The following is a 27,944-nucleotide window of genomic DNA, read 5'->3' as shown; positions in this document are numbered from 1 at the left end:
ACAGTGCTGACATACTGGTATTTGGGACAACACAAAAGGAGCATGACCAGGCTCTTACACAAGTGTGCCAGTTACTTGAAGATACATGTCTTACTCTGAATGCAGCAAAGAGTGAGTTTCACAAAACCGAACTCAAATTCTTTGGGCACATATTCTCTGATGGGGGAATGACTTCTGACCGGGATACGGTGCAGGCACTGTCATCTACTTCCCCTAGAAGACGTAACCATGCTGTGACCCTTCTTAGGCATGGCCAGTTATTGCTCAAGGTACATTCGTGACTTTGCTACAGTGAGTGCCCCATTGAGAGACTTGACTTAAAGCAGTGGTCTCCTGAATGCGACCAAAACATACGATTGAGAATGCAACTGAAATGGCCTAGTTTGACCCCAAGTTACATACTAAGATCACAGTAGATGTGAGCCTGGTGGCAGTCCTTGCTCAACACAATGGCCATCCGAATGCCCAGAGACACATTATGGCCTATGCCAGTAAACGCCTGTCTGAAACAGAACGTGCCTGCTCTCAGCCGGAGAAGGAGAGTTTGGCTGTAGTGTGGGCCTGCAAACATTTTCATGTGTTTTTATATGGAAACCATTTCATTATCATCACAGACCACCAGGTGTTGCTTACCCTCTTTGGAAACCTGAAAGAAAAGATGCTCCCTCGCATTGAGAGGTGGGGGATGCCACTGCAAGAGTATGACTATGCGATTGTACACAAGCCAGGCACAGACCAAAACAAAGCAGATTACTTTTCACAAGTATCCCTTTATCCCTTAAGTAGATTATTGCTGCTACCAACGCAAATAAAGACATGCACATCCTCAAAGACCTCGTTACAACGCAGTCTTAAAAAAAAAAAAGTATTCGACCCTTTGCAGCTGATGTTGAATTTTTTAAATGTACATAATGAGCTATCAGTCACCTGACGAGGTATCCTCTTGAGAGGCTTGCGAATCTGAAGACCCGAGAGTCTGAGACAGAAAGTGATTGAGCTAACCTATTGTAGCCACCATAAGAGCCCTAAGAGATAAAGTGTGGTTCCCTCGCCTACATGAATGAGTTGAGAAAGAGCTGAAAGTGTGCCACCTTTGTAACTGCTTATCCTCCAAGTTCACACAGCAGCCACTGATGTCTGACTGTCGGTACTTGCCTGATGGGGCACACAAACCTGTCCCAGCTGGTTGCTATTCTTTCCAGTACTCATGGGATACGGCATGAAGAGGGAAGTTGGTGTTATGGTTTGCAGCTCTGCCTCTCCTCATGGTATCACCTCAGCCGCTGGCTATGGCCAGCCTCCAGAAATAGGCCCCAGAGCAGGGAATTCCAGCGATCTGATCGAGACTTCTAACCGCAGATTCCTCATCTTATGAATATTGCTCAGGTGTTACCCTGGATCCAGAAACTTTTCAGCAGTGCCTCCGCATGCCAGTAGGTGACACTGTGCTTCTCTGCACTGATGCCGTTCTGCTCCTGAATTGATGTGCAGGGCCTATATAGGCACCACTCCTGCACGCGGATGTCAGTTCACTAATGTCTGCACCACCATGTGAGGATCCAGAGCTACCTCTTGTCTCTCAGAGACCCATTTACCTCATAACATTTTAAAAAGCCAGTGTGGAAGCGAAATGTTACCTCTCAAAAACATGTTCTATACCCTGTAGGACTGTTGCAAACAAATGTCTGTGAAAAATACTCATCGTGTTTGCCGGTGATGCCAGGTTTTAAGCTAGGACTCTACGGCCTGCAGTGACTGCACACCGATGAACCTGAAGGTCATACAAGACAGCAAGGCGAGGCTCTATTTTGCCAAGCCCTTGAAGACTGCAACAAGACCGATCCTGGTTGAAGGATCGGTCCCGGTCTAGAAGTCACAGGAGTCGCTCCCGTGGTCTGCTGTCATCATGATCCTTCAGTAAGTAGAAGAAAAGCTCAATAGTCCAAGCGGGCCTCAAATACTCCTGAGAAGGTGCAAGGGCATCACCATGCCTGTCGATCTCACTCCCGAAGACAATCGATGTTGCAACCTATATCACTACTTGTCCAACACAACCTTAGTTTCCTAGGCAGTCCGCTCCACTAAGGCAGATTGAAGAGCTCCAGGAAATAGATGGGCAACCCTGGCAGGCGACTTGGAGTCCGGTCTCTTGCAAGGACATCGAAAGGCCAGTTGTCACCCCAGTGACTGCGAATGACATAGCCTGAGAGCATTGACTTGGCTGCTAGAGATTTAGCGACACAATGGATTGAGGGGCCAGTGAGAAGTGTACTATTTCTCCATGGGGTAGCTTGTGAGGATCCGCCTGCAGGGCTTGGCCCTGCCAGTTCATCATTGTACCTTTCATTGCAGTTTGGTCATGATGAGAAAGTGTGTGGGTGGGTGACCGGCATCTCAAGCATTGGATGAGTGGGTAGTTGCAAACTGATAGGGAGGGATCGCCGCAGGGGGGTAGGTGGAGGAAGGGGTACTTAAGATGGTACTCCATGTAGGCAATCAGGGAAATGGCTGGAATGGGTCAATGACCACATTCATAGTTGTGGACACACATGATGGAGGGGTCACATCTTTTAAAAGGGGTCAATGTATCACTCACAATTTATCCTAGAATGTGATTGGATTGGGCAATAAACTAAAGAGAGGTGTGCTGATGAAATACCTGGCCCGTCACTCACCTGATCTGAACCTACTGCAAAATAAACACTTGATAGGTGATAACTGTGGTTTCCTGGGTAGGGGCAAATACAAAACGATTGTGCACTCTGTCTTTTCAGCGGGCTCTTGAGTGACAAGTATACTAACTCGTAAACCCATGCTGTTCTAGGTATCCAGAACGAGGTTGAACCCCCAGGGTTGCTGGGCGTGGTGGGAGGCACAAGGCAGGGGAATTCTTGATGGTGGCCTCCTGATACCTCATCCCAGGGCTGCAAACTGTCGGGCTGGTGTTACTGGGAGACTGGATTTTGATGGCACTGGAGCCCCTCCTGATAGTAGGAGGGGATCTCAATCTGACCCTGCATGAAGATATAGATAGGGTGTTCAGGATAGGAAGTAGTCCCAGAGAGGAGACACGGTGGCAAACGTTCCTAGACGCTTTAGGGCTTTATGCCCTATAGATAAATCAGCCATAATCTCAGGAAGGTTTTCGGATGCCTGGCACATGCAAGAGGGGTGACGGAGCCAGTGGTACTACTAGCTTTTGACAGAGAAAGTATTTGACTTGTTGGAATGGCCCCATATGAAGGCACTTCTAAGAAAGGATGGGCTTTGGTCCCTCCTTTCAGGCCCGGGTGCGGCTCTTTTACAACCACCCGATGACTCTGTCCAGGTGAATGGTGCAATATCAGGGCAGTTTGAATTGGGAAGAGGGACTATACAGGGATGCCCCTTGTCTCCACTCCTGTTTGCAGTCACTATGGAACTGGTGGTCAACTGGATTCGCAGAGATGCTATGATCTGGGGGCTCCCATGGGACTGCAAATGGGAGGATGATATGTCTCTGTATGCTGACGACATCCGGCTACATCTGGCGGATCTGTAGAGGTCTGTCCGTAGGTTATTCGAGATCCTCTGAGTCTTTGTAAACTATTCAGGTATACATTTTAATTGCAGTAAATCTTGTGTTTACTTATTATTGAGTTGGCAGCCCAGTGAGGGATGGGACTGTCCAATATCCTGGGAAGAGGCTTCACCTACGTAGGAATTAATGTAACCATAGATCAGAAGTTATTCTATGAACAGCACCTAGGCAGACAGCTCGAGGAATATAGATAAGATGTTGGTCATTAGCGCCGGCTGCCACTCTCATTGTTGGGCACATTGACTCTTTACAAATTGGTTTATTTGCCCAAGTTCCTCTACACACTGCAAAATTCCCCTTTTGAGGTCTGAACTTTATTTTTGAAATGGTGGAGGCTGAAACTGGGCAGTTACTATGGGATGGCGGGGCGCCACGAACAGCGCGGTCATCATTAACTAGGAAGCCCTTTGATGGGGACAGTGCTCGCCTGGACTTGCGCATATACTATTGGGGAACCCAAATGATAGTGGGCAACGATTGGTCATTCGTAGAACAGAGGGAGCCTTTGTTAATGTAAATGTAGTGCATTTATATAGCGCTCCGCACACCCCCGAAAGGGTCTCTCAGGCGCTGTGCACATACCGCTGTGGAACCCTTCCTGGCCTTTTTCCTGTGAAGTGCCCACTCCTGGGCACCCCCAAGGTGAAGCCAGGCATCCTAGCGCTTTTGGGGCCGTTGTGGAGATTAAGCAAGCTATTGCCCAGAGTTGCAGAGTGGGACCCATGATTAGAATAAGCACCGAGGCGAGAATTATCGGGTCCGGGGAAATTGAGCCCAAGACCCGCCGAGGCGGGAATTGAACCCTGGTCCGGGCCAGACCTCTGCATCAGGGTCTGCCGCTCTAACCATTGAGCCACACTTCTCCATGACAGATAAGAGGACTCTGGACTCGCAGACTATATTAGGCAGACCTACGGTAGAGTGGAATTGACCAAGCTTCCAATTGCAACGGTGATGGTAGTCAGTGTGTTGAGAAGGGCGGTGAAGAAGCTGTGCTGGCAGGGTAAACTGCCACTATTGCCGCCAAGGTGAGGGAAAGAGGAAGTATGACATGTGGAAATATGACATGTTGGGCATCTCCAAGCTGGGGAATATTTGACGTGACAGCAGGATAATGGCCTTTGCGAACCTACAGGCACAATACGAGCTGGCAGGAGTCATTGCCTGTGGTACCTACAAATCAGGCGCATCCTAAGGGGCTGTATTGGCTCAACCTGTGATATACTGGATGAAACCTGGTGGGATACAGAGTCCTAGGAGCCCCTCTACACTGCCATGCAATATCCGTAATATATACTACACTCCTTGCTAACAGTCTGCCACCACTGATGAAATTGAGGGAGAAATGGAAGGTGGACCTGGGTAGACTGGAAGATGATCACTGGGAAGCGGCATGCAGGCATCCAAGGGAGGTGGCTGTCTATGCTGGATTCTGGTTGGTACGACTGAAACTTTCCCAGAGTTTATTATACCAGGACTAGACGATACGCAATGGTTAGAACCATTGATCAATCCCTGAGAGGCGGTAATCAGAGGGGCACGCTCCTGCACACAGTATGGGAGTGTCCTGTGGAACGTAGGTTCTGGACAGGGATGCAAAGCTGAATGTCGCAGACCCTTGACGGGGTGCTGGAGCTTACCCCCCCCCGGATGGCTACGTTGGTAATTCGGTGAGAACGAACTCTGGACCGATATTCACTTCTCTTTTGTAATGGGGCACCAATGGTGGCTAGACGTGATATTATACAGTTTAGGGAGGAGAGAAAATGCTTTGACTGTGGAAATCTGGGAAGTCAGTATGGCCTGGTGTATGCAGACAGAGGAACAGATATATAAAGCAAGGGGTTGCAAAATATTGGGCTCGAGGAAGAGCTTGGAGGATGATGTGTTATAGGGGGTTGGTTCTGAGGATAGCCACTGCCGCATTGTGCCGGTGGGAGAGGTCTATGTTGGAGGCACTATTAACCATTGTGTAGGGACAGTACTCAGGATTGTGAAGAGGGGCCAGAATCCTGGAGGATATTAACCATTATGTAAATGTATTTCATCCTACTTATGATTGCAAACATGTGAGACATCTGACGGGGAGTTGTATTTGTTTTCATTTGTGATCTTTAAAAAACCAATTCCTTTTAGGGACACAGTGGTACGACAGTGAGCTTTACTTCTGCATCATGGTACCAGCCAATCACTCAGTCATTTAAGAAACATCAGAATGAAAAAAAAAAAAAAAAGCGGGACAAATTAATTGAGCAAGTTCTGTAAAAAGGACTGCCCCCCACACCTCCTTGGGTGTCTCACTTGAGTCTGAATCAAGAAAATAATACCCAGTGAATATACAGCCACGTTGCATGGATGCCACGGACCCTAGTGCAAGCTTGGAAAATGGGCTCCCTGACTGCTGGTCAGGGCTTCAGTACAGCAATAGTCCAGTTTCACTGGGGCCCTCAGGCTGATGAATCTTGGTGCCACCTCGCCTGCAGCAGCATTGATAGCATCATCTCTAAATTTATAGATTGATTGCTAGGTTGCTGCCTTGCAAACACCTCAGATCAGGATATTTCTTAGTAAGGCCATAATTGCAGCTTTTTCTTTTATAAAATGTGGTTTGGGTTTACTAGGAAAGGGTATCTTAGAATTGGATCAACCAAGCCAATCTCTACAATTGGATTGTTTAGGTGTGGTTAAACCAACACACTGGTCTGTCTAAGCCCTTGGTCCTGAGTATGCAGAAATGTAACAATCTCCTAATTAGAGCAGAGTATTTTCTTTTCATTTCATAGTAAGTGGATAGCAGTGAAACTCTAAAAAAAAAAAAAAAAAAAAAAAAAAAAGAAAGAAAATGACTGATCTGCTGTCTCCAGCCAGGACAAACTGGTTCCTGGATATGTTTCCTGGTTTTCTCCGGACCGCACTTTGCTAGGGAGGTAAATGCTGCATGAAAGGCCCAAGCTATCCCCATTTCTCTAGACTGACTGCAAAGCGGATTTGGGTGTGTTTTTTATTGCCCACCAGTTTCATTCCACAAGCAAATTTGAATAAAGGGCGGATTTCACACGTTTTGCAGTTCAGCAATTTCTTTCGTCCATCCCTACTCCAAATATATAGAAATCTCTCCCCTGCAGAAATAGGATTATTGAAAAAGTCAGCAAGTATATAAATTGATTAATATTGGTATCCAGGATCACCTTGGATATGAAGGCCAGAAAGATACTCATTACTAATCTTCTCTTATGACCAACCAAATCTGGTTCCTGGCAGCGTTGTGCCAGAATTTCTCCTAGGAGTACATTGATTTCTCTAGACACTGATAGAAAAACTTAATCAAAACTGCCCAAAACTACTTTAATCACTGAGTCAGTGAAAAAGTTACAATGAAAGGACTTCTCCCGTTAGCTGCCATACCCTCGTAGTTTATGACTTAAACGAAAACTCCCATGAAGGAGAACTACGCTTAGAAGTAAGTAACTTTTCCCTCTTTTTCCCTAGGGATAAATATTACTATCTTGAATACAAACTGTATGTTACTGCTCATTGTAAACAGGGTTCCATTGCCACGAGGATCCTAAGTGCTATTCTTTTTTCCCACCCCATTTTTTTGTGTTTTCTGTCTGTCTGTGGTTTGCCCAGGGCATGGGAAGAATTTCACGGCCTGGTGAACAACAGCGGTCGCTGAGGGATTTGTTCCCCTGTGTCACGCCTAGCGGTAGGGCCTTGTCTTTTTTGTTAACTAAATAAGAGTTTGATTCTCAGTGAGCCACTTTTCCTGTCCTGTATTTCTCCACCAGATCATTGATACCTAGAAGCCTCATGCCACAGCGTGTGAAAGAGCAGCTAGAAAATATTGATATTAGTGTGGTTTGTGTCTAGGAGGTCGAGTGGACATGCCTTTACAAAAGCTGTCTTCTGCAGGCAGCCCAGCACATACTAAGGACTACATGGTGAAAACAAACCAATGCTTGAAATTGAGTTCAGGGATAGGGGTTTGTAGAGAGAGACCCTGCCACACTCGTGCATGGTCTCCCTAAAGGGCCTGTCTTCGTCCCGCTCTTGTTAGGTTATGTTATGCAGACTCTAAAGCACACTGTTACCTGGGAGGGTATCCTGGTGCTGAGCAGGTTTGAGTCTAGCTAAAGCTAGGGCCTTGTAGAACTATTCAAAAAGCCTGGTCTTTCACTTCTTGCGGAATTCGTGAAGGGAGGAGGAGGCTCTTATGTGTAGCAACAGGCCGTTCTGTACTTTAGGTGCAAAGTAGGAGAAGGCTTGTCTGCTAGATTCTGACTTTTCATATCAAGTACAGAAATCCATCAGAATAAATATTGCTAAAAGCAAGCTATACAAATTATCCTCATTCACAAAGTTTAATTGAAAGAATGCCCATCTGAGTAACCACTTTCCCAGACTGTGGTGCCAAGATTGCAATGTGGTCGACCTGTACACCAACTCAGCATAGAAAATGCACCTCCACTGCACTCCCTTTTGGCAACTTTCAGAAGAGTTGATATAAGTTTCCATTTCTCAATTCTGAGATGCGAAAAGATCACTGCGATTGTTGGGCTACTATGCTCATTTTTTTCTCCTGCTTTGACCGACCATAACACACACTGGCCTAATTTTGCAGGTGGTAGCTAAAGTTTGTTTAACATTGATAGATTTGGCCTGAAGCTGTTGGGAATTTAAGGACTGGATAATTATTGTTTAAATACAGGAATTGCTCTTCTTGTAGAGTCCTGGGTGGTGGTACAGTAGTCTATTTCTACAACGGCCCCTATCCCAATCCTAGTGCTTGCACCGTTTTGGCTTTATATGAACATTATGGTTTTCTACTCTCTGACAAGGGTGCTTTGGATTAGTGCCTGGCGCAGTGTACTATCGAAAAGCCTGCCTTGACATACCTGGACTGAATTTAACCTGAACTTTCACCATATGCGTAGTCACTCAGATACCTGTTGAAATGACTTTCCGCACAAGGATGGCATCACCAAGAAAATCCAGACAAACCTGGTCTTTCTACTAAACAAATTTAGACTGTTCCGCCCAGAAAATGACATCAGAACTGCTATTTAAGCCCATATGCTATTGCATCTTCATGGTGGAAACACCTTGCTCCATGTCCTTCCATTCTCCACACTAGCTTCTCTTAAGGGCAGCCTACACACTGCTTCACACCTGATCATAGGCCTAAAGAAATATGACTAACCTACCCCACCCTGTTTGAAATGCACTGTCTCGTCGCACATCCTCTTCAAAAGCAGCGGCATCATCTACAAAGGGTCCTTAACTACCACCACTTTCTAGCTGGCTGACCACTTTACCACCCCGCAGTGCTCAACACACAGCTAGCACACCAGCAGACTGGATGCAAAGGGCAAAAGAAAGACACAGGCATTCTTCATGTATGCTCTACTGAGATGGAACAACTTCCAGGTTGTTATCAAGGCTGCCCTAACCTGTTCCAAAATAAAAGAGCTGAAGAAACACCTGTTTAAGGAACATAACATCACCCAAAAGAAACAGTCTACACCTGTAGAACTCCTCCAATCTGTGACTTCGTCTTTGGTCCTGTACAGTGTGCTGCTGCATTTTGCTGGGCTCTGGCTAGACAAATACCACACACTCACACACCTACATAAACACATGTATACACAGATATCTTGGTTTTGCCTCTCTTCTGTATAAGCCTCTCTACTCTATACTCTTAACACCTCATATACCATGGATCAGAAACAGTTCGCCTTCTTTGCCCATTCATATTCTCTTTTTTATTGGTAAAATTTTAAGCTATAAACAGTATATTTAGTTAAGTACTTATAAAAGATAAATATATATGTGGATTAATAAATAAGCAAACTCAAGGCATAATAAAGTGATTGAGGGGAGGCCTGGTATTCTAGGCTTTCATTGTATGTATTTAGTATTAAAAGAAATATTTCAATTTTTTTTAAACGTAAAAATGTACACCATCAGTAACAGATGTTAACAGTCTTACACTGATGGGATTGATGCAGTGTTTCAGACATTAGGATTTGTGCAAATTTGTTTAAAAAAAACAATAACCAATAAATCAGAACAAAAGAAAACTACTTGATTTAGGGCTCGAGTTTCGTAATCCAGATAACATCCTGGAAGCCTCAAGTCATTGGTGCTAGAGTGCCACATACTTTCGTCCATTGGTATGTTCCCTGGCTCAAAGTTAACAAATAGACTTCTTCTTTCAGGCTCTAGATTCCATTTTACGAAAATGACGGTTCACCCAATTTTACAAAAGAGCCATTAATGTGCAATGGATTAATATTTTGGCACTGACCAAGGTCTTTACCAAGGCTTGTGCTCCTAGATATGTTTTCAACCAGAGTTTTTTGTTGGCTTGACAGGGCTGGCTAAAAATGTCTTTGCTGGTTAGTCCCAATTCCTCCATAGATCTATAGAATAATTTATAAAACGAATTTTTCAAATCGGCATCACTTACAGATTCATGCCCAATGATACAAATGTGGACAGAGCATCAAACAAGTGAAAAAGACAACAGACTACCTGACAATACACTTAAGTGTTCAATTAGATTCAGCTAAGTTCCAATCTGCACTTCACTGGGGTTGCAGTCTTATTCTACAACGAGCCCTTCAGAGTCGAGATATGACCTTGTCCATTTTAGTTATGGAAGGTAGTGGCTGAGTCCCAGTGGCATATAGAGCATTGGCTGGATTTTAGAAATATAAACTTTTAATATAAAAACATCTGCCTTCCATAGAGTTAAAAAAAAAAAATGTAATAACGCCCATCCAACCGAGCTAGATTTAATGGGCTGTGTTTTTATATGGGTTGAACATGATTAATTATTAGAAACTATTATTCCCAAGTAGGAATAATGCTTATCGATTTCCAGGCGACGGCTAATGATCGACAACTACATTAGTATGAATAACATACACTAGAATATAGACAACTTTAACAACGCTCAAGCTAACTATGATGACCCAGATCAACTCTCTCTCATCCTCCTGCTTCTTCATCCTCAACATGCTTCGTAAGATATTCAAATGACTACCCCAAAGCTCAGGACGCACAATCACCCAGGCCCTCATCTCCAGCCGACTGGCCTCCGGCAACACTCTCTACACAGGGATCACAGTCCACCTCCTACAACATCTACAGACCATACAGCCAAACTTTTCCTAGACCTCCCTAGACTAACCCATATCACCCCTTACCTCTGGGAACTCCTCTGGGTCCCTATACAGAAAAGATGCCCGTTCAAGCTTTTGACCCACACATACAAGAAACTACACAACTGTGGACCCGCCTACTTGATTTGCCACCTACACTTCCATCAGTCCACCAGAGACCTTTGCTCCGCATCCCTTTCCCTAACCGTCACCCCCCCATCAGATGTTGCAGAAGCTGAGGACACTTATTCTCACTGAGACACTACATAGCTGCGAAGACATGTAACAAACTACCATTTCATCTCCAGACCTTCCCATCTCTTCCAGAGTTCCGATAGTCCCTGAAGACCTGGCTATTCAACCGATCACCTGTACCCTGCCAGTGCCTGGATACCCTCACGGGTGATGAGCTGTGCTTTACAAATCTACTGATTGATTGATTGAACCCCAACAGTTTAACGTTTTTGCAAATGAAAGAAAGCTAGCTACATAAAGTGAGAATAATAATGGGGCAAGAACACAGCCCTGTTTTAAGCCATGGCCCAGGGATTTTAGCAGTTAGTTCAAAGCTAGTCCCAATCATAACCTATAGGCATGTTTTCTGAATGCAGATTTACAATTGCATGTAACAGATTGTCAGGAATGTACAAATCTTTTATTCTTTGCCTTGATGTTTAGTGGTCAATGTGCTGGAATCCACAACTAAAATCGCCATATACAAGATAACGTTTCATATGCCAATTGCTCACATACATTTTGTGCAAGAGATGTAAACATTCAATATTGTCAATTGTAGAATAGGAGGCACAAAAGCTACTTGTTCAATAGGCAACAAATAGTTTTGATATAGTCCAGACTCTAAATCATTTAAGATGACCCAGGCAAATACTTTTCCTATCGCGTTCAAAAGGGCAATGTGTAATTAATTTAAGGGTTTAAGTTCCTTCTCCGTTTTCGAATATCGGAATAATATGGCTGCCTTTACATGAATCAGGAATTTTATTTAAAAATAATGTGATGATTGAAGAGAAGTTGATACAGGTTGGCCCACATTAAAGGAGCAGATTAAAAAACTAGAATTGGAACCCCAACGGGGCATTGGGCCTGGGACTTGTTAATACCATTGATATTTCGGTTTGTCTTTGATCAAGAGCAACAGGAGACATTAATTACATAGGTATTTTAATTTCAGGAAGGTGTAGATGCTCTTTACTCTGGATAAAGGTTTGTGAAATTGGTTACTCCAGTAACATCAGCTATAGGAATGGGCTTTTTAGGAACCTATACTCACAGCTCTAGCTTCAAGAGGCCAAAAGACACAAGTTTGAACTGAATGCCACTAACTAATAATTTTATTTCCCCTTTTGTTTTTGGGTCTTTCTTTGTTATAGCACTTTTAGGTCTTTTAAGTCTAAGATGATCTTTTGGCAGTGGATGTTTTAATGGGAAACAATAACAACTGATACCATAAAAACTGAAAAAGTTACATTAATCACTTTTCCAGAGGTAATCAAGTCAGAATAGACAGCCAATCCTTACAATGATTACATGTGTCCTATACTAGGTATGTAAACAGTTGGTACGGCAACTATAGTTCGCTAAAGGAACGGAAGGGTCAAAAGGACAGCGGGGAAGAGTGTTTTTTGTTTTGTCAAGGATAACATTAATTGTGAGTGATCACTACATTTTATTGTCTTTTGTTACAATGAGGCGATATAAGTAGAACTGGCATCGAAGACAAATATTTAGTCAAATAAAGTAGACCAGACCCTTTTATTCCAGGCAACCAACCTATCTAATTTCCCTTGAAGCATCCATTGACTAGTGCCAAATTCACTTCTCACGCCGACATTAATAATTTTGAAATTGACAATAGAATTCAACATGCTGGGAATCAGCAACCAGTTAAATGCATCTACTGACCTCTTCAATCGATATTTGATATTTCTTCTGCAATTTTCTGGAAACGTCTTGAGCATGTGACAACCACATTGGAAGCTTGTCCTTTAATGCGGTCGGGAAGAAAAAATATAGATGTGGTCAGGTGCAGAAGTATTGATATATGCTAAGAAGCTATTTTTCAATTGAATTGTCGTAGGGGTATTATTCCTATGAGCTACGTCAGTTCCCATTTTGTTTCCAGATGTTCAGTGTTTTTCCAAGTGTGATTATGCAAGTGTGGACAGTAAAAGTACACTAAGGCTGGTGAAGGATCAAAGGACTCCTCGATGTTTCTCCGCAATCGCCCCAGACAAATGTCTTTGAAAGGAACTAAAATCTGTTAACACAATTCAACTTGGATTGGTGATTTAAAAGTGAGAGCTGCCATGTTGGGCAAAGAAATAGGTAAATAGTACTGTTAAACAACCTCCAAGTAGAGTTACCGTGTCCTTATAATGAGTTGTTGATCTCTTTTCACAAAGTGTCCTGATCTTAAGGGGAGAGAAGGGATTACGACTACTGTGCCTCATAGTCTGCTCCACGTCGTGCCTTATTGTGTGTGTTTCCTTACTTAGTTGGATCAAAGTAAGCTTCCCCCACACTGTGGTTAAATGTGTCAAGTTTTGAAGGCTTTGTTGCAGATTGCCCGGTTAGTCTGTGTCCATTGCGTCTGGTAAATCTTGGATTCACATGATCGCACTGGTCAGGCATCATAGTTCAAGTCCGGCAACAGGAATCTGTCTTCACTCCTGCTTCTGAGAGATGTGCCCCAGTGGGTGGCTTGGTACACTCTCTTGTGAGGTGCCAGCTTCTGACGTTCTCAGCTGCACGTGGCGGTTTAAGCGAGCGGAGAACCCTCTTCCGGGTCACCAGTGAGTTGCATTCGGCAAGCCGCCAAAGTCAGAGGTCACAGCAACGGGTTGACATCCACCATGGGGGTCACAGGTGCAGTGGCTCACTACCTCTAGTGCAGTTGTTTGAAAGCTGGCCTCACAGCCTACCTGGGTGAAATCTTCAGAGCAGCAGCAGTCTCCGCCATTCGCACAATACCTCTTGACTGTGGTATGTGCTGCCTCGGCACAACTTGACCACAAGCAGAGTTACATAGATTAAAAAGGGTGAGGCTAAGTGTTAAACCTTGTGGGACTCCCTATTTCAGTTTTTTAAAGCTAGATTGTAAGGAAGCTCAGAGCACCCGCTTGGACTCGATTAAAGAGAAATTAGGATAGCCGGGAAAGCATGCAACACACCACCTCTGCTTCAGTAAGCCTGTGAAGTAGGAAGGAGTTGGATATGTTTATCCAATGCAGCAAATACAGTGTCAAGATGGCTGAGTTGCATGAATCCAAGTACAGACTGATTTTGTTTAAGATGGGTGGAACCCAGACTGTGAAGAGGCATAATATTGTTCTCACTTCAAGAAAGATGAGACCTGTACATAGACATAGGACTTTGCAGTTTTGTAGGTGCCAGATGGAGGGAACTAGGCTTAAAATTAGTCAAAATATAAGGGTAGCTGTAGGCTTCTTCAGCAGCGGCCATACAGGAGTTTGCTTCCAAAGATTCAGGACTATCTAACGAGTACTTAAATAGTTCCCGAAGAAGCGGTGCAATGACAAGGCCTAGTGCAGATGGACAAGGGAACAAGGTAGATCAAGAGACAAATAGAACTGATTTTAGAAAGAACATAACTTTCCTAGATAGGCGTAAAAGCTGAAAGAGTTGTGGATTTAGTGGAAGTCACAGGAATAGATTTTACTTTTGAATGACAGACAAGGACTCAACCAAATTTTCAGTTTTAGTGGAGCAGTCTGAGAGATTGTCAAATAGTGGCTATGAGGGCAGAAAAGAAGATTGACAGCTGACTGGATTATTCAAATGTAAAATGCAAAACATGTCTTTGGTTGTATCCTCAGCTAGTTGTATACGATTACTATAAAACTTAGCTTGCGCAGCTCTAACAGCTATTTTGTAATCCTGAAGAGCTATGTGATCGATCTCTTTATCAGCTGGAAGATGCATATATCTCCAGACTCTTTCAAGATGCGTTTTCTCACGGAGATCAGGGGAAAACCATGGCGGAGTGGGCCATGTGCTGTGAGAAGAAAATGGTTTCAATATAATATTTGTCTTGATGGCCTATTATTAACAAACATTGGTAAAGCCAATAGGTCGCTCCTATGTGAGAGCTATTGGCTTTGCCAGTGTTATGTTGTATTGCACAGAGTGGAGTGGCGTAGGGTAGAGTGGCTTAAAGTGGCCTAAAGTAGGGTAGATTCGAATGGCGTAGAATTTCATTGTGTGGAGTAGTAGGGGTGCCGTTCGTGGAAGGAGCTCACAGAACGTATTTTTAAAACTGCCGATTTTAACAACCACGGAGTGCTGCCATTGGGGATGTTGGTAAAATCCCTAGCGACTGCTGCTGAAGGAGAGCGGCAACAAGGGACTGCGAGGACCAGCAGCCCCGTGATTAGAAACAGCTGTGACCTCTTCCCGTAATCCCGCCCTCCTGCCCTCACGCTACAAGACTGCTCACGGCCCCCGCTTCGCGGGACGCGCGCGGGCGCGCGCCGGGCAAAGCCCGGGCCAAGGGCGGGCCCGTCTGAGCCCGTCCGAGATCGGCTGAGAACGGAACGGGGCCTTCCTCCAATATCCGTCGCTCGTGATTCATAAGTGGACCATTGTGGGTAAGGTTTAGTCCTGAGCCTGTTACCTAGATTGTTCTCTGTGTTTTGTACTTGCCCAACTTTTTTAAAAAATGGACAAGCATGCGAAAAGGGATGGATCCACTGCACAACTGTCTGGGGGAGCTCTAATGGGGACCTTAGACAATTTTTTAGTGCGGGTGCAATCAGCACTCGCCAAAGATATAGAACTAACAGAAAAAAGGCTCTCATTAGACACCTTTTGCGACAAGAGGTCCTCCCTGGGGAGCATGGTTAATGCTAGGTCACCATCGCATCGATCGTCTGTACCTTCGGATCTACTGTGTCCAACACCTTCTCTGGCAGAGAAGCATGATGAAGATATAAGGATAAGCCCTCCAGTACTGATTGAAAGCCTAAGTGAAACCGTTGATATATTGAATGTTAGTGAAATGGCACCAATCCAGAAGCCGTTGTCAAACATTAAGACCCGCTCGGCAAGTAACACAAAAGCGGGTTCTGCACAACATCAATTAGCTCCAGGTTTGACTAAAAAACGAAGGGGTAACCAACGGACAGTCGTTGGGAAAAATGTCAAGCCAGACCTTGTTTCTGCCACAAAAAAGGACAGTACACCTTGTTCAAAACCCATATTTGCTGAAACGACGGTAATTCCATCACCGCTTTTGGGGAATAAGTCTATGGAAGATACAGACTCAGCGTTCTGGGACAAACTGGAAAGTACTCTAAAGACTCTATGTGAACCCATTTATGAAAGGTTGGGTTCCATAGAGAGCAGGCTTGTATGTATGGAACTTTCACTTGCCATGGCAAATCCAGGGGGAGGCAGACAGGGTCTTGGCCCCCGAAAGGGCTGTCCTAGTGTGGTAGGTACAGGCCCTAGGTCCAAATCTCCTGATACTAATCCTGTAAGTGGCATCGTAAATAATGATTTACCCACTCCCCAAGAGACTCATCCTATTGTAGTTGCAGACAGTCTCTTATCTGCTGACAATCCCCCACCACGCGAAGTGCCATCTTGTTCTCGGGATGGAAGAGTTGATAAGCAGCCTACACCTGCACTACCTTTACTGCAGTCCTCGACAGGTCTAATTGATATGCATCTCCCTCCCGAAGCAGCCCCCTATGTGGTGGTTTTGACAGGGGTTCCACCTCTGGCGAACGGAACAAGGGAATCATACATGGATTTAAAGAATTTATGCACATTTTGGCTTAATAATAAACGCCCATTGCCGGCCCATATGTGCGCCGAAATTCTGTTCGCCAGAAGAGTAAATTGGGTTGGTAGGAGACTAAAGTCTACAAAGGGGGACTGTATCATAATTAATTTTAGGGACAGACACTGTGTGGATTATATTTGTTCTTGGCCCCAAGATGGACCCCCATCCCAAATAAATACCATGCCATTGTCCTATTTTTATGCTCCCATATCTTTCCCCCTGGGCGGGTTAGCACGAGGGGGATTTGTATCAAATGGGTGCACTTTTAAGGATATAAGGTCTATTAATAGATTTGATGTCCTATCAGGGCTGGCGGACTGCGATTGACAAAATGGCAGAAGTGGTCAAGATAACCATGAAAAGACATACCCAGGCCCAGGGTTAGAGGAGGACATAAGGCAAGGAGAGCGGACCCTAATGGATAGTAATGGTGATGGATCTAGTTTTCCAGCTAATAATGCTGAGCTGGGGGAATTGGGTTTACAAGCAGTGCCCCAAAGAGAAATGTTGGGTAAAGAGACCAGTCTTTCTTTTATTCATGGTGTTGTTACTCCCCTGACATCAAACATTGAGACTGCTGAAGGGACAAACAATGTTGTAGGACATATGGTGTTATTATCCTGGAATGTGGCGGGTTTGGGGTCCAAAATATCATCATCTCTCTGGTCAGACTTCATTAGTGAGCACGATGTTTGCCTCTTTCAAGAGACATGGTCAATAGAGCCTGTGTTCATGCTGGGCTATTTGAACTTTTATGTTCCAGCAGAGAAAAGGAGTAAAGGCCGGCCAGTGGGAGGTTTAACTATTTGGATCAAACAGAGCTTACAATGCAACATCCAACCTATCCCAATTTCGAATAACAACATTATGGGAGTTAGGTTGAACTTCCCGCCAAATCTCAAAATTGATATATACAATGTGTACATTAGGGGTTTACCTGGCGGAAAAAACCCACATGTGGCATTAGTATTAGATACTCTTGTTGAAGCTAGAGCAGTTGACGTAATTCCACTGATAGCGGGAGATTTTAATACGACCTTTGAGCCACTAGGCCCGCAGGATTTGCTATTAACTGAGGAGGAGGACCTCAGATGGGGTGTTCCTCAGCTTGAGACAAAGCCCGTTAGTAAGTGGACAGAGGCGGCTTTGTTTTTTTAAAGGGTTTTGCCTGGGCAATCAATTAAGGGCAGCCAATGGCAGAACTGTATCCGACAGGAAGAGTAGCAAAACATATGATAATGGTATCAGGGCAAGTAACATTGATTACCTCTTAGTTCACTTGAGGTTGTGGCACACCCTAGTGGATATGGTGGTCAAGCCTCGAATTGAAAGTGATCACAACCCATTGGTTGCTGTTTTTAATTTGGGTTTGGGAGATAGAACAATTTGTGCTCCCGACGTGACAGGACCAGTAGCCACCTTAACAAATGATGAGCGCCACCTTAAGTGGCATAAAGTAGCAGAGCATCCAGATCTATTAGATAGTATTGCGTCTGATGTTGAAGAAGCGTTAACTTTAATGATGGTTGGTGGTACTCCAAGCCAACTTTTAGCTATAACTGAGAAAGCACACGAAAACGTATTTGTTAAACTTAAATCTTACTTTTGTAGACCTTTCTCAGTGAATCAGGTTTTTAGAAGTAAGCAGGAGGAATGGTTTAACGCCCCCTGCAAACAAGCTCGCGGAGAATTGGGCGTTGCCCTTAAAACAAAAGACCCAAGTAAAATCAAATTAGCACGTAGTATTTACAGAAGAACCCAATGGAAAGCAAAAAAAGAGTGGGAAGAGAGCGAGTGGCAAGAGCTCAAGGCAGCATGTATCAATAAAAACCAGAAAAAGTTTTGGGACATATTTAAATGGAAGAGGGGTGAGATTACTGATAGCCCACACAACCATGTCCCTCAGAACTCCTGGGTAGAATTTTTTAAGTCGCAATATGCAAAGGGCACTGAGGAAGCAAGTATGACCTCTCAGGGAATGGTGGTTTTTAACAACTTTGTTTTTAGCCCTGAGGAGGTTGATAGGGCCATGGATACGATAGCACAAGGACGTGCACCAGGAATGGACTACATCCCTGCTGACGTATTTTTGCACGATAGGCAAAGATGGCGTCAATACATTACCTTTATAGCTAATGCCATAGCTCAGGGAATGGCCATCCCTCCTTCCTAGAAAGGTGCTGAAATTGTCCCAATATATAAAAAAGGGGACAAATCGTTGGCTAGCAACTATAGGCCCATTAGTCTGATTGACGCTATGCAAAAAATTATGGGACGTCTGGTCTTGGGCAAAATCCAGACCTGGATGGAGGCTAGCAACATCCTGAGCCCTCTCCAGGCTGGGTTTCGCCCTAAGACCAGTACCATAGATCAGGTCTTTAGATTTATGGTCCTATATTGGAGGACAGTGGTCCTTGAGGGGGGCGTTTTGTACGCAGTGTTCGTTGATCTGCGGGCAGCCTTCGATCTAGTGCCCCGTGATAAGCTGTGGCGAGTACTGGAGGAGTTGGGTATGGCACCAGAGCTGGTGACACTAGTAGTCCGCTTGCATGAGGACAATTTTGCGAGGGTCCGGTGGGGTCGGCAGGGCGAGGTTACGAAGCCATTCCCCGTTGAGCGAGGAGTTCGGCAGGGTTGTGTCCTGGCACCGACCCTGTTCTCCCTCTTCGTGAATGGGGTGGCCGAGTTCCTGTCCCGGGCCCCCTCTGATGCACCGGCCATGGCTGGTTCTCGTGTTCCAGTCCTCATGTTCGCGGATGACACGCTGCTGATCTCCAAAACCCAGAGTGGCCTGCAGCTTACTCTCCAGCGCTTTGAAGAGTTCTGCCTGCTGCGAGGCCTGGAAATAAATGTTGCCAAAACTAAGTTTATGGTCCTTAATGGCCCTAAACCATGCAGGTCACATAAACCTTTTAAAGGAGTAATTCTTATGAATGGCTCTCCTCTGGAACAGGTTGAGGCTTTTACTTATTTGGGAGTTACGCTGCAAAAGAATATGAGTTGGAAAAGCCAAATGGACTTATCAATACTGAAGTTCCAACAACAGACAGGCTTCCTTTTAAAAAGATTTAAAAGCTCGCAGACACAACCAATTGGCCCACTTCTAGAGATTTATACAATGAAGATCCGTAGCTCGTCTCTATATGGGTCTGAGCTATGGGGGCATGGTAATAACTCAAAACGCTTGAATGTTGTGGAGAGCGAGTTTATCCGGAAGATTGTTGGAGTGCCACAAAGTACTCCTTTACTGCCCCTCTTCTGGGACCTTGGTATGAAAACCCTATCAGACACAGCCAACTTGCGTCCTCTGCTGTATTGGCGCAGGATATGGACAACAGAGGAGCTTAAGCATTACGCTTTGGGCTTAAAGGAAATTATGGAAAAAGACCCCTTTTTAAAAATTGATTGGTTGAGATCTTTAAAAATGTTACTATATAAACTGGGTTGGAGAAATCTGTGGGATGACCCCTTAAACGCGGTCTTTCCCTCAAAAGAAATTGTAAAGGTAAAATATTGGGAAATGATCGGGTTGGAATCATCTGTGAAGGGGAGTACATCTCATCTCACGGCTAGATTCTTAGATCTTAAGGTCTTCCCCAGACAGGAATTGTACTGGGGTTTGATCGAAGTACCATGCGATCGTAAGCTCTACTTTCAGTTTAGGATAGGAACTCTTCCAATCCGCATATTTACATCCAAGGGGGGCAAAGGATCCCAGGATAAGTGCCCAAAGTGTGGGGACATGACTGAAACTTTGAACCATTTTGTGTTTTTTTGTCCCCTGTATGTCCAGCCGCGGAAAAAATGGGTACTACCCGTCTGTCGGCAAATAGGATCCCGAAGGCACGAGGAGGCTCTAAGAATTCTGTGCTCAGACCCGAGCCCGAAAATTGCTATAGCAATGGCGAAATACTTAAAGTTGGCCTGGATAATACGATCTAGACAGATTAATAACAGAGTCCATCGAACAGGCCCTCTAATTTATCTGACTAGGCACCGATTAATAAATAATATACACCCAGTTAAGGACCTTTTGTGGTCCAGATTGCTTTTATAAGATGAGGATTAACTAATATTGAGAAGATTGAAATGTTTTTTTTTTTTTTTTCTCTTTCTGGATGTATAGATGTATAGGTAATATTATCATGTTTATAAAATGTAGAGTATATTATTTCCCTAGGCACATAAGCACAAATGTTATTGATTATTATGGTTTGTTCTTATTGTAATTATGCAAGATGATGATGTTGATACTTTCATGACTTAATTGTCGCAATAAAGTTTTTGAAATTGGAAATTGTATTGCACAGAGTGGAGTGGCGTAGGGTAGAGTGGCCTAAAGTAGGGTAGATTCGAATGGCGTAGAATTTCATTGTGTGGAGTAGTGTGGCGCAGATAAGAGTGGCATGGCATGGAGTAAAGTGGAGTGGTTTACAGTAGAGTGCCATTGAGTGAAGTGCCATAGAATGGAGTAGCGAGTAGTGGCATAGAGTAGAGTGCTGTAGAATAGAGTGGCGTAAAGTGGAGCAGATTTGAGTGCCATAGAATAGAGTGGCAAAGAGGTTGAGGGGAGTGGCATGGAGTGCTGTAGAGTGACATTAAGTGGAGTGGAGTGGCATACTGTCGTGGAGTAGACAGGCATTGAGTAGGCTGGCGTAGAGTGGAATGGAGTGGCGTAGAGTGGAGTTTAGTTGCGTAGAGAAGTGTGGAGTGGCGTAGAGTGGCATTGTGTGGATATAAATGGCGTAGAGTTGATTAGCATGCAGTGGCATAGAGTGGTGCTGAGTTGCATTGAGTAGAATGGTGTAGAATAGAGTGATGTGGTGTAGAGTGGCGAGGAGTAGCATAGAGTAGAGTATACTGGTATAGAGTGGAGTGGATTAGAGTGGCGCGGCGTAGAGTGGCACTGTGAGGAGTGGTACTGTGAGGAGTGGCATGCCGTGGAGTGGCGTAGAGTAGTGCCGTTATGAGTGTAACTAACTAAAGCATCAACAGAGCAGATAGGGTGAAAGCAACATAAATTAGAAACCGTATGCCTGTGTTAAAAGTTTGAAAGTACACTGCACGTCCAGGAATAATATTGAAATGCTTATAAATAAAAACAATAGTTGTTCGACCTGGCCCTCTCTGCAGGATCACCCCAAACGTTTTGCCTTTTATCCTCCACTTTTGCTGAATCTGTTTTTGTTGGCCTTAGGACTCAGTGCTAAAGTGCTTGTGCTCTCTCCTTAAAACATGGTTTAGTTGGCATATACCTAATTGTCATATTTAATTTACTTAGAAGTCCCTTGTAGAGTGGTATACCATATACCCAAGGCCGGTAAATTAAATGCTACCGAGTGGGCCTGTAGCACTTATTGTGCCACCCACCTAAGTAGCACCTTAAAACATTGCAGCCCGAGTACAATTTTCAACTGCAATGGCGATTTGGCATTTAAACCCCATTGCCAACCCTTAAACTCTCCTTTTATTATATATACATCACACCTAAGGCAGGCCCTAGGTAGCCCGTAGGGCAGTGTGCTGGGTAATTAAAAGGTTGGACATGTACTTTTTGCGTTTTACATGCCATGTTAGTGAAAAACACCCCAAATCATGTTTCACTGCTGTGAGGCCTACCCCTCCCATAGGATAACATTGGGGATTACTTATTACAATTAATAAGCTGTCATTCTTAATTGAGAGAACGTAGATATGTCCTGTTTGGTACATATGACATTGTAATGATAAACCCTCTTTAACTGTAAAGTCGTTTTTTTTCATTACAATTTTGAAAAAGCAGCTTTTAGAAAGTTGACATTTTCCTGCCCTTGCCTCTTTTGTGCATGTAGCCTTTCCTGGGTCACATGACTGGGTGTAACTGACCTTCACTCAAAGGGCTTAATGACCCTGTATTGTCACTGCAGCCAGTTTGGGCCAGGGCAGGGGAATCAGGAAATTCCACCGCTGGAATGAATAGACAAATGACTCCGCATCAACTCCGAGCACCCTTCAACCCCACATTTCTGTCTGCAGATTCATCAATAGAGTTTGGTGGTACAAGCTTCTTCATTCAAATTAAAACCTGATGTTTTTCCTACTGCCTTACCTGAGGGGAAGATGTTTAGATGCCTTTGGCATTCTGGTCATTTGTATTTCTAATGCTTCGTGTTTATTGGTGTGCTAGCCTCGCATGGTTTGGGAGACGGAAACTCACACTACAGGTAGCTCACCTGATCACACGAAGACCCCTCCATGCAGGTAGTTAAGGATTGCTGAGTTGCAGTGAAACAAATCAGTAAAAGAGTCAGGATTCTTTTTAATTATAAAACAGTGACTACATTGATTACACCGCAGTAGTCCTGCGGAAACACACAGATGCGTTTCACCAGGTTCTATGATGTCCAGTCAAATCCTGTGTACTTTCGATGTATGAGAAGGTAAAATATCCACCAGAAAGTCTTTGCCAGTGGTATTCAGCAGCTCAGATGATTCGTGAATGTGCTAAGTCGAACTGGCACTGGGGGGATTGTCCCAGTCAGAGAATTTGCTTTTAGACATAGATTTATGTATGTAAGACCCCTTCAACAGCAGTCATCTCAAAGCTTTGTCTTCATACATTTGGATGTAGTAAAATAGGCCGTGGAAAAGAGCCTGGGGCTAGAATAATCTAAATGCAAGTGATACCTTCCCATTTTTGCTATATTTTACTGCAAAATGTGTGATCATGTTAAAAATAAATGTGAGGAAGCATGTCACACTAAAATATAGCAGCAAAGGCCGATCTTGCATTTGGCATAATTACGTAAATTTTGCATACCTCCTACTTCTAAGTTTCAAGCTCACCTCATGCAAAATCGAATGTGGTCCCTTTCCTCGCTTCAGAGGAAGATCTTTCTGCTAGATATGGTCTGTCCCAGGAAAGGGCAGCTTTCTCCTGATGCACCTAGCACCTAGTGTCAGTAATCTGTGGTAGTCCTCTGGTAATGATTTGCTTGCTCCCAAATTAAGTTACCCATTTTCAGTATTTATCCCCGTTCGCCCTGTCAGTGTGACTATGCATCACAGGAAGGACAAACACAAGATTGATAATCTGGGACACGAGGCAGGCAAATGAGTGACAGGATGGCCAATCCGGGTTAAGCAGTGGGTGGGCTGCAAGGCCCTGTACGTTCTTGGTAAGACCCCAGTATGTCTTTCACAGCCAGACAAATGCACTGTGGAGTAGGCTCAACTTAACAAGGCTGCAGAGCAATGGTAAGGGCCTGATTTGATTTACAAAGACATGCAAGAGTACCTAAAAGAGTATTCCTGTTCTCTTTTTCATACTGTTAAATGCATTTATGAAACCGCCCCAATATCTGTAGATTCACTGTATACAAACAAGTTCCCTTGCAGTTTCCTTCAATATGAAAGAGCAGGAGTTCAACACATCAAATGGGGAATAGCACTGACGATTTGCTGCAGAAAGGCAATCAAAGAAGCACAGTATGGAATTGGGTCCTAAAAGATGGACAGCTTAAAAGATGCCCAGTGGCAGTCTAGTGCCTGTGACAAATACTGCGATATGTATGAGCACCAGCCACTTGCACAGGTTTCAGCCTTTTAAACTTAAGTTGAGGATAGTTTCTTATTCAGATGCGCACATTGCAAGGCTTTGTGCAAAATTAATATTGTGGGGGACTCCAGAAGAAAGCTGTGAAAACTTCACTAATCTGCTCTGTAGTCTCCCCTCTCTGCCATCTTACATTGATCGTGCCTTAAGACTACACTGTACCAGTGGCGGCTCCTCTACATGGGCCTCAGGGCATGGCCCTGCTGCCTGTGCAGTGTCATATAATGCTGTAAGCCTCAGCCCAAACTGTGCTCATTACTTAACTTGTCCGTGTTTATGAAAAAAACAACTTTAGTGTTTTTCATGGACACCGCTGGTGTTCAGGTCAGCCCTCTTGGCCTCTACAGGCTCCTGATGACAGAAGGAGGTACTGAGACAATATCCATCTACAGAATGTTGTGTTAAAACATCACATTCTATATGTGGATGTCTTGATTGCACATGTAAGGGGCTATTCAACTATGGTCCACTCACACACAGGCACAACCCATTTTATTTAGCAGAGATAGTGCGCATGCCTCAGACGGCACAGTATAGCTGCTAAAATGTGGCTGTCAGGGCGCACATCAGTGCATCCCTGAGGCTAATGAGGAGATTCATACTGCAACAAGGGCAAGATCCCAAGCACTGGACCAGCTTCTGAAAAGGCTGATAGTCCTGTCAAGAAGCTGGGCTAGGGCTTGAAGCGGGTCTTCCCCTTTATAATCCTGGCCTTGTTGTTCTGTCTGGTTCCTCACAGGGAATCATGCCTTGCGGGTTCTGATGTCCAGCCCTGGGTTCTTGCCCTGCTGCTGCCACTGAGCCTCCGCAAAGGAAGAAAGGTTTGTAAAATAAAATAATCAATGTGTGAGTGAATGTGTTTGTGAGTGATTGAGAGGGAATGAGATTGACCGATAGTGTGTGTCAGTTTAGTTTGTATGAGGGTGAAAGTGAGGCCAGAAGAGGGAGTAAATGATCGTAGATGAATTAGAATAGTTGAGTGAGGTGGAGCTCGGGCGTGGGTGTGAGTCAGGGGATAGTGGTACAGTAGGTTCAATTGCATCAGGGCCCAGTGGCCTGAAGAGCCCACTGAAACCTATTCATTCAAGCAGAGTGCCTGCATCCTAGGATTAAAATCAGAGCCCCGTGCATGCCAGCAGTTGTGAGTAATAGTGAAAGAGTGAGTGTCAGTGTGTGCCTTTGTGAGCGTGCAAATCGGTGGTTGTGTGGGTACATTTCAATGTGAGAGCCAGTGAGACGGAGTGAGTATGAGTCCGAAGGAGTGAGACAAAGGGAGTTAGAGAGAGAGTGGGAAAGAGTGAATGAGACAGAGACAGAATATGAGTGAGTTAGAGTAAATGTGTTTGTTAGCATGTTTTATGCTTGTGAGTCTGCTGCTGGACATGGCCTACTGAACATAGATATATGTTTATGGGGCAGCTAAGTTAACTTGCTCTCACTGACATATTTTTCTTGGCATAAGGGAGGGCAACCATTTTAAAATGTAGGCCCTGACATGCTGGTTGTAATTATTGGCATACTTGGGGACACCCAAGGCAAAATGTATGTGCTAGTATACCAGAGGTAATACTTGGCAACCATGACATATTGGGGATAGTAATCTGGTTGGGGGAAGCAAACCCTGAGAAAATGCTGGATCTGACATACTGAAGGTAGATTTTGACATATGGGTGGTATCAGTGACAAAACTGTGACACTGTCACACTGTAGATAATTCTTAACAAATAGCAGGTACTCAAGGCAAATTGTGAAAAAGATGAGGTGAACTCGTTGAAAGTAATATGCCCCATCGTTTTCAGAGGCCAGCAGCCGCCACTGCACTGTACCTTTTATATATTGTTTAAATTAGGCCTGGGCCGAGTTCGTGGAGTTGGGCAAAAAATTCTGCAGCGCTACGCGTAGTTCTGCAAACGGCGCAGTATTAGGTCATGCTGTTCGCACTGATTTTTAGCGCCGGGTGTTTGTCCCGTGCTGGAAAATCAGCACAAACTACACCTTTCTGCTGCTCATGTAGATGTTCTACTCGAGCAGCAGCTTCCTCAACGCGAAAGAAAGGTTTCTCAACGCGAGCAGTAATGACCATCCGCGACCGCCCGCATTGAGAAATCTCGCCAGGAGGTAATATAGCATTGGATCTTTCTCACTCGGATTGCCAATTAAACGTTGGCAAGCAAGAATTTTTTTTTCGTTTTTTCGCTCAGCTGGAGCTCTGCGTGCTCCACGGAGTGCGAAAAACACTGTGAACAGAGTGGAGTTCACTGCCCAGTGTAAATTCATAAATAAATGCATACACACTCCCACATAAGCATCTGAGCAGGTTGCAAGTGTGCTCACGCCTATGCAGCTGAATGCACAACAGGGAAACCTTCTTATGTGCCAAGACAACTTGAGGAACTAAGTGCGTCATGCGTTTGTTGAGGCTAAATTGATAATATGCTACATGAAAAAGAGGCTGTGCCCCTTTGTATGTGGGGGCGCTACATATAGTAGCAGAGAATTTCTGGTATTAGCTCTGGTGCATGGGTTTGTGCTTTAAGTTCTGCATGTACAAGTTGACTTATGTTTTTTTCCCTTCTATTTCAGGGACAATTCAAGTTTTCGAAATACAAAATTGGCGTTGTGAAAACAAACCGCATGGACTCCATGTCTTCTCTCTCCATGATCTTTCCAGCTGTCGTTTCCTGTCTCAGTCTCAATCTTCGCTTTGTTTCATTCCCCCTTTTTGCCCATCCTCTTGCACTAAACCATGACCCGGATATTCTTTACTGCTTCCGCTATTCTCCAGCACTGACTAAACCGGAAGACGCTACAGCTAAACATAGCCATTTTGGTTTTTATTTTTTTTAATGGGGGAGGTTAGTTCTATTTTATTTAAGTCAGCCTAGCGACCCCTCAAAAGAAGCTGCCTTTTTTTGTCTCCAGCACTTTGTTACTTCTGTCCGTTTGTTGCACAAAGAATATATTGTGAATGAATGTAAATTCAAGACCCTTTACTGTGGCACATCAATGCGAAAGAGCATCTTTGTACATAATTGTGTTCTGTTGTCAGAGAGCCACAGCACTCGTGTTTCAGCTCTGCCATTAAATTATTGGGTCTCTATTTCAGTGTGTTTTGTCTTTTCTTTCTTAACTTTCACATGAATGTGAAAATGTCCTTATTTCTATGACAAAATGGAAACAAGCATCTGCAATGTAGTAGGTCTTGCATTTACGCGAGTTTGAGCTATTGGCATTGTAAATGGCAATGCCTTTTATTTATGTTTTGGTTTTTAAAACATAAAAGGCATTGTCATTTGCAATGCCAATAGCTTAAACTCTCGCAAATGCGAGACCTATTGCATTCCGAATGCTTGAAGGGATCGCTGAGTTGCCCCCTTCTGTCTCCCATGGCACCTGAAGAAGTACGAGTTTGCTACGAGTTAAATAAACAGGCCGGTGGCCACAACTGTGCACGAGAGACCCTCCTGCAGTAAGAGAAACTCATTGAAGAAAATATTGCTTACAGACTAAAGAAGACACACCGTGTAACAACCGAAGTAAAAGGGCCGGTCCTCATGGGAGGTTACAAATTACCACAAGGCGGTACTAAGGAGGGACTAACCAGCCTAATAGCAAGCATTTATGAAGGGCATTGACACAAGCCAATGGCAAATCTGGGTGGAGAGTGGGCGGGGCTTCAAGTACCATGGCTTGCAGAGCAGCGCATGCGTTGCCCAGGCTCATCCTAAAAAGGTGTTTCAAAGTTTATTGACAGATCGAAATAAATTAATTCATCGT

The 27,944-nt window shown here is 44.3% G+C and overlaps 1 protein-coding gene across 9 annotated transcripts in view; it reads left to right on the top strand.

Annotated features, from left to right (window-relative positions):
- The window catches only part of EIF4E2 (eukaryotic translation initiation factor 4E family member 2), a 136,346-nt gene extending 109,079 nt beyond the window's left edge, over positions 1–27,267 (top strand). For 5 of the 9 annotated variants that reach the window (XM_085635666.1, XM_085635671.1, XM_085635664.1 and 2 more), the window contains 2 exons: positions 7,211–7,286; positions 26,751–27,267. In XM_085635666.1, the coding sequence (XP_085491792.1) occupies positions 7,211–7,256 (46 nt within the window). In that variant the 3' untranslated portion in view covers positions 7,257–7,286; positions 26,751–27,267. The remainder of the gene's footprint in view (positions 1–7,210; positions 7,287–26,750) is intronic. The other 4 variants (XM_085635669.1, XM_085635665.1, XM_085635670.1 and 1 more) reach the window with 1 other exon arrangement.
- The last annotated feature ends 677 nt before the right edge of the window (positions 27,268–27,944 follow it).

Source organism: Triturus cristatus, chromosome 11 (assembly GCF_964204655.1).
Source record: "Triturus cristatus chromosome 11, aTriCri1.1, whole genome shotgun sequence".
Lineage (NCBI taxonomy): Eukaryota > Metazoa > Chordata > Amphibia > Caudata > Salamandridae > Triturus > Triturus cristatus.
The sequence above is the reverse complement of the archived record's forward strand: the minus strand, read 5'-3'. Positions and strand labels throughout refer to the sequence as shown.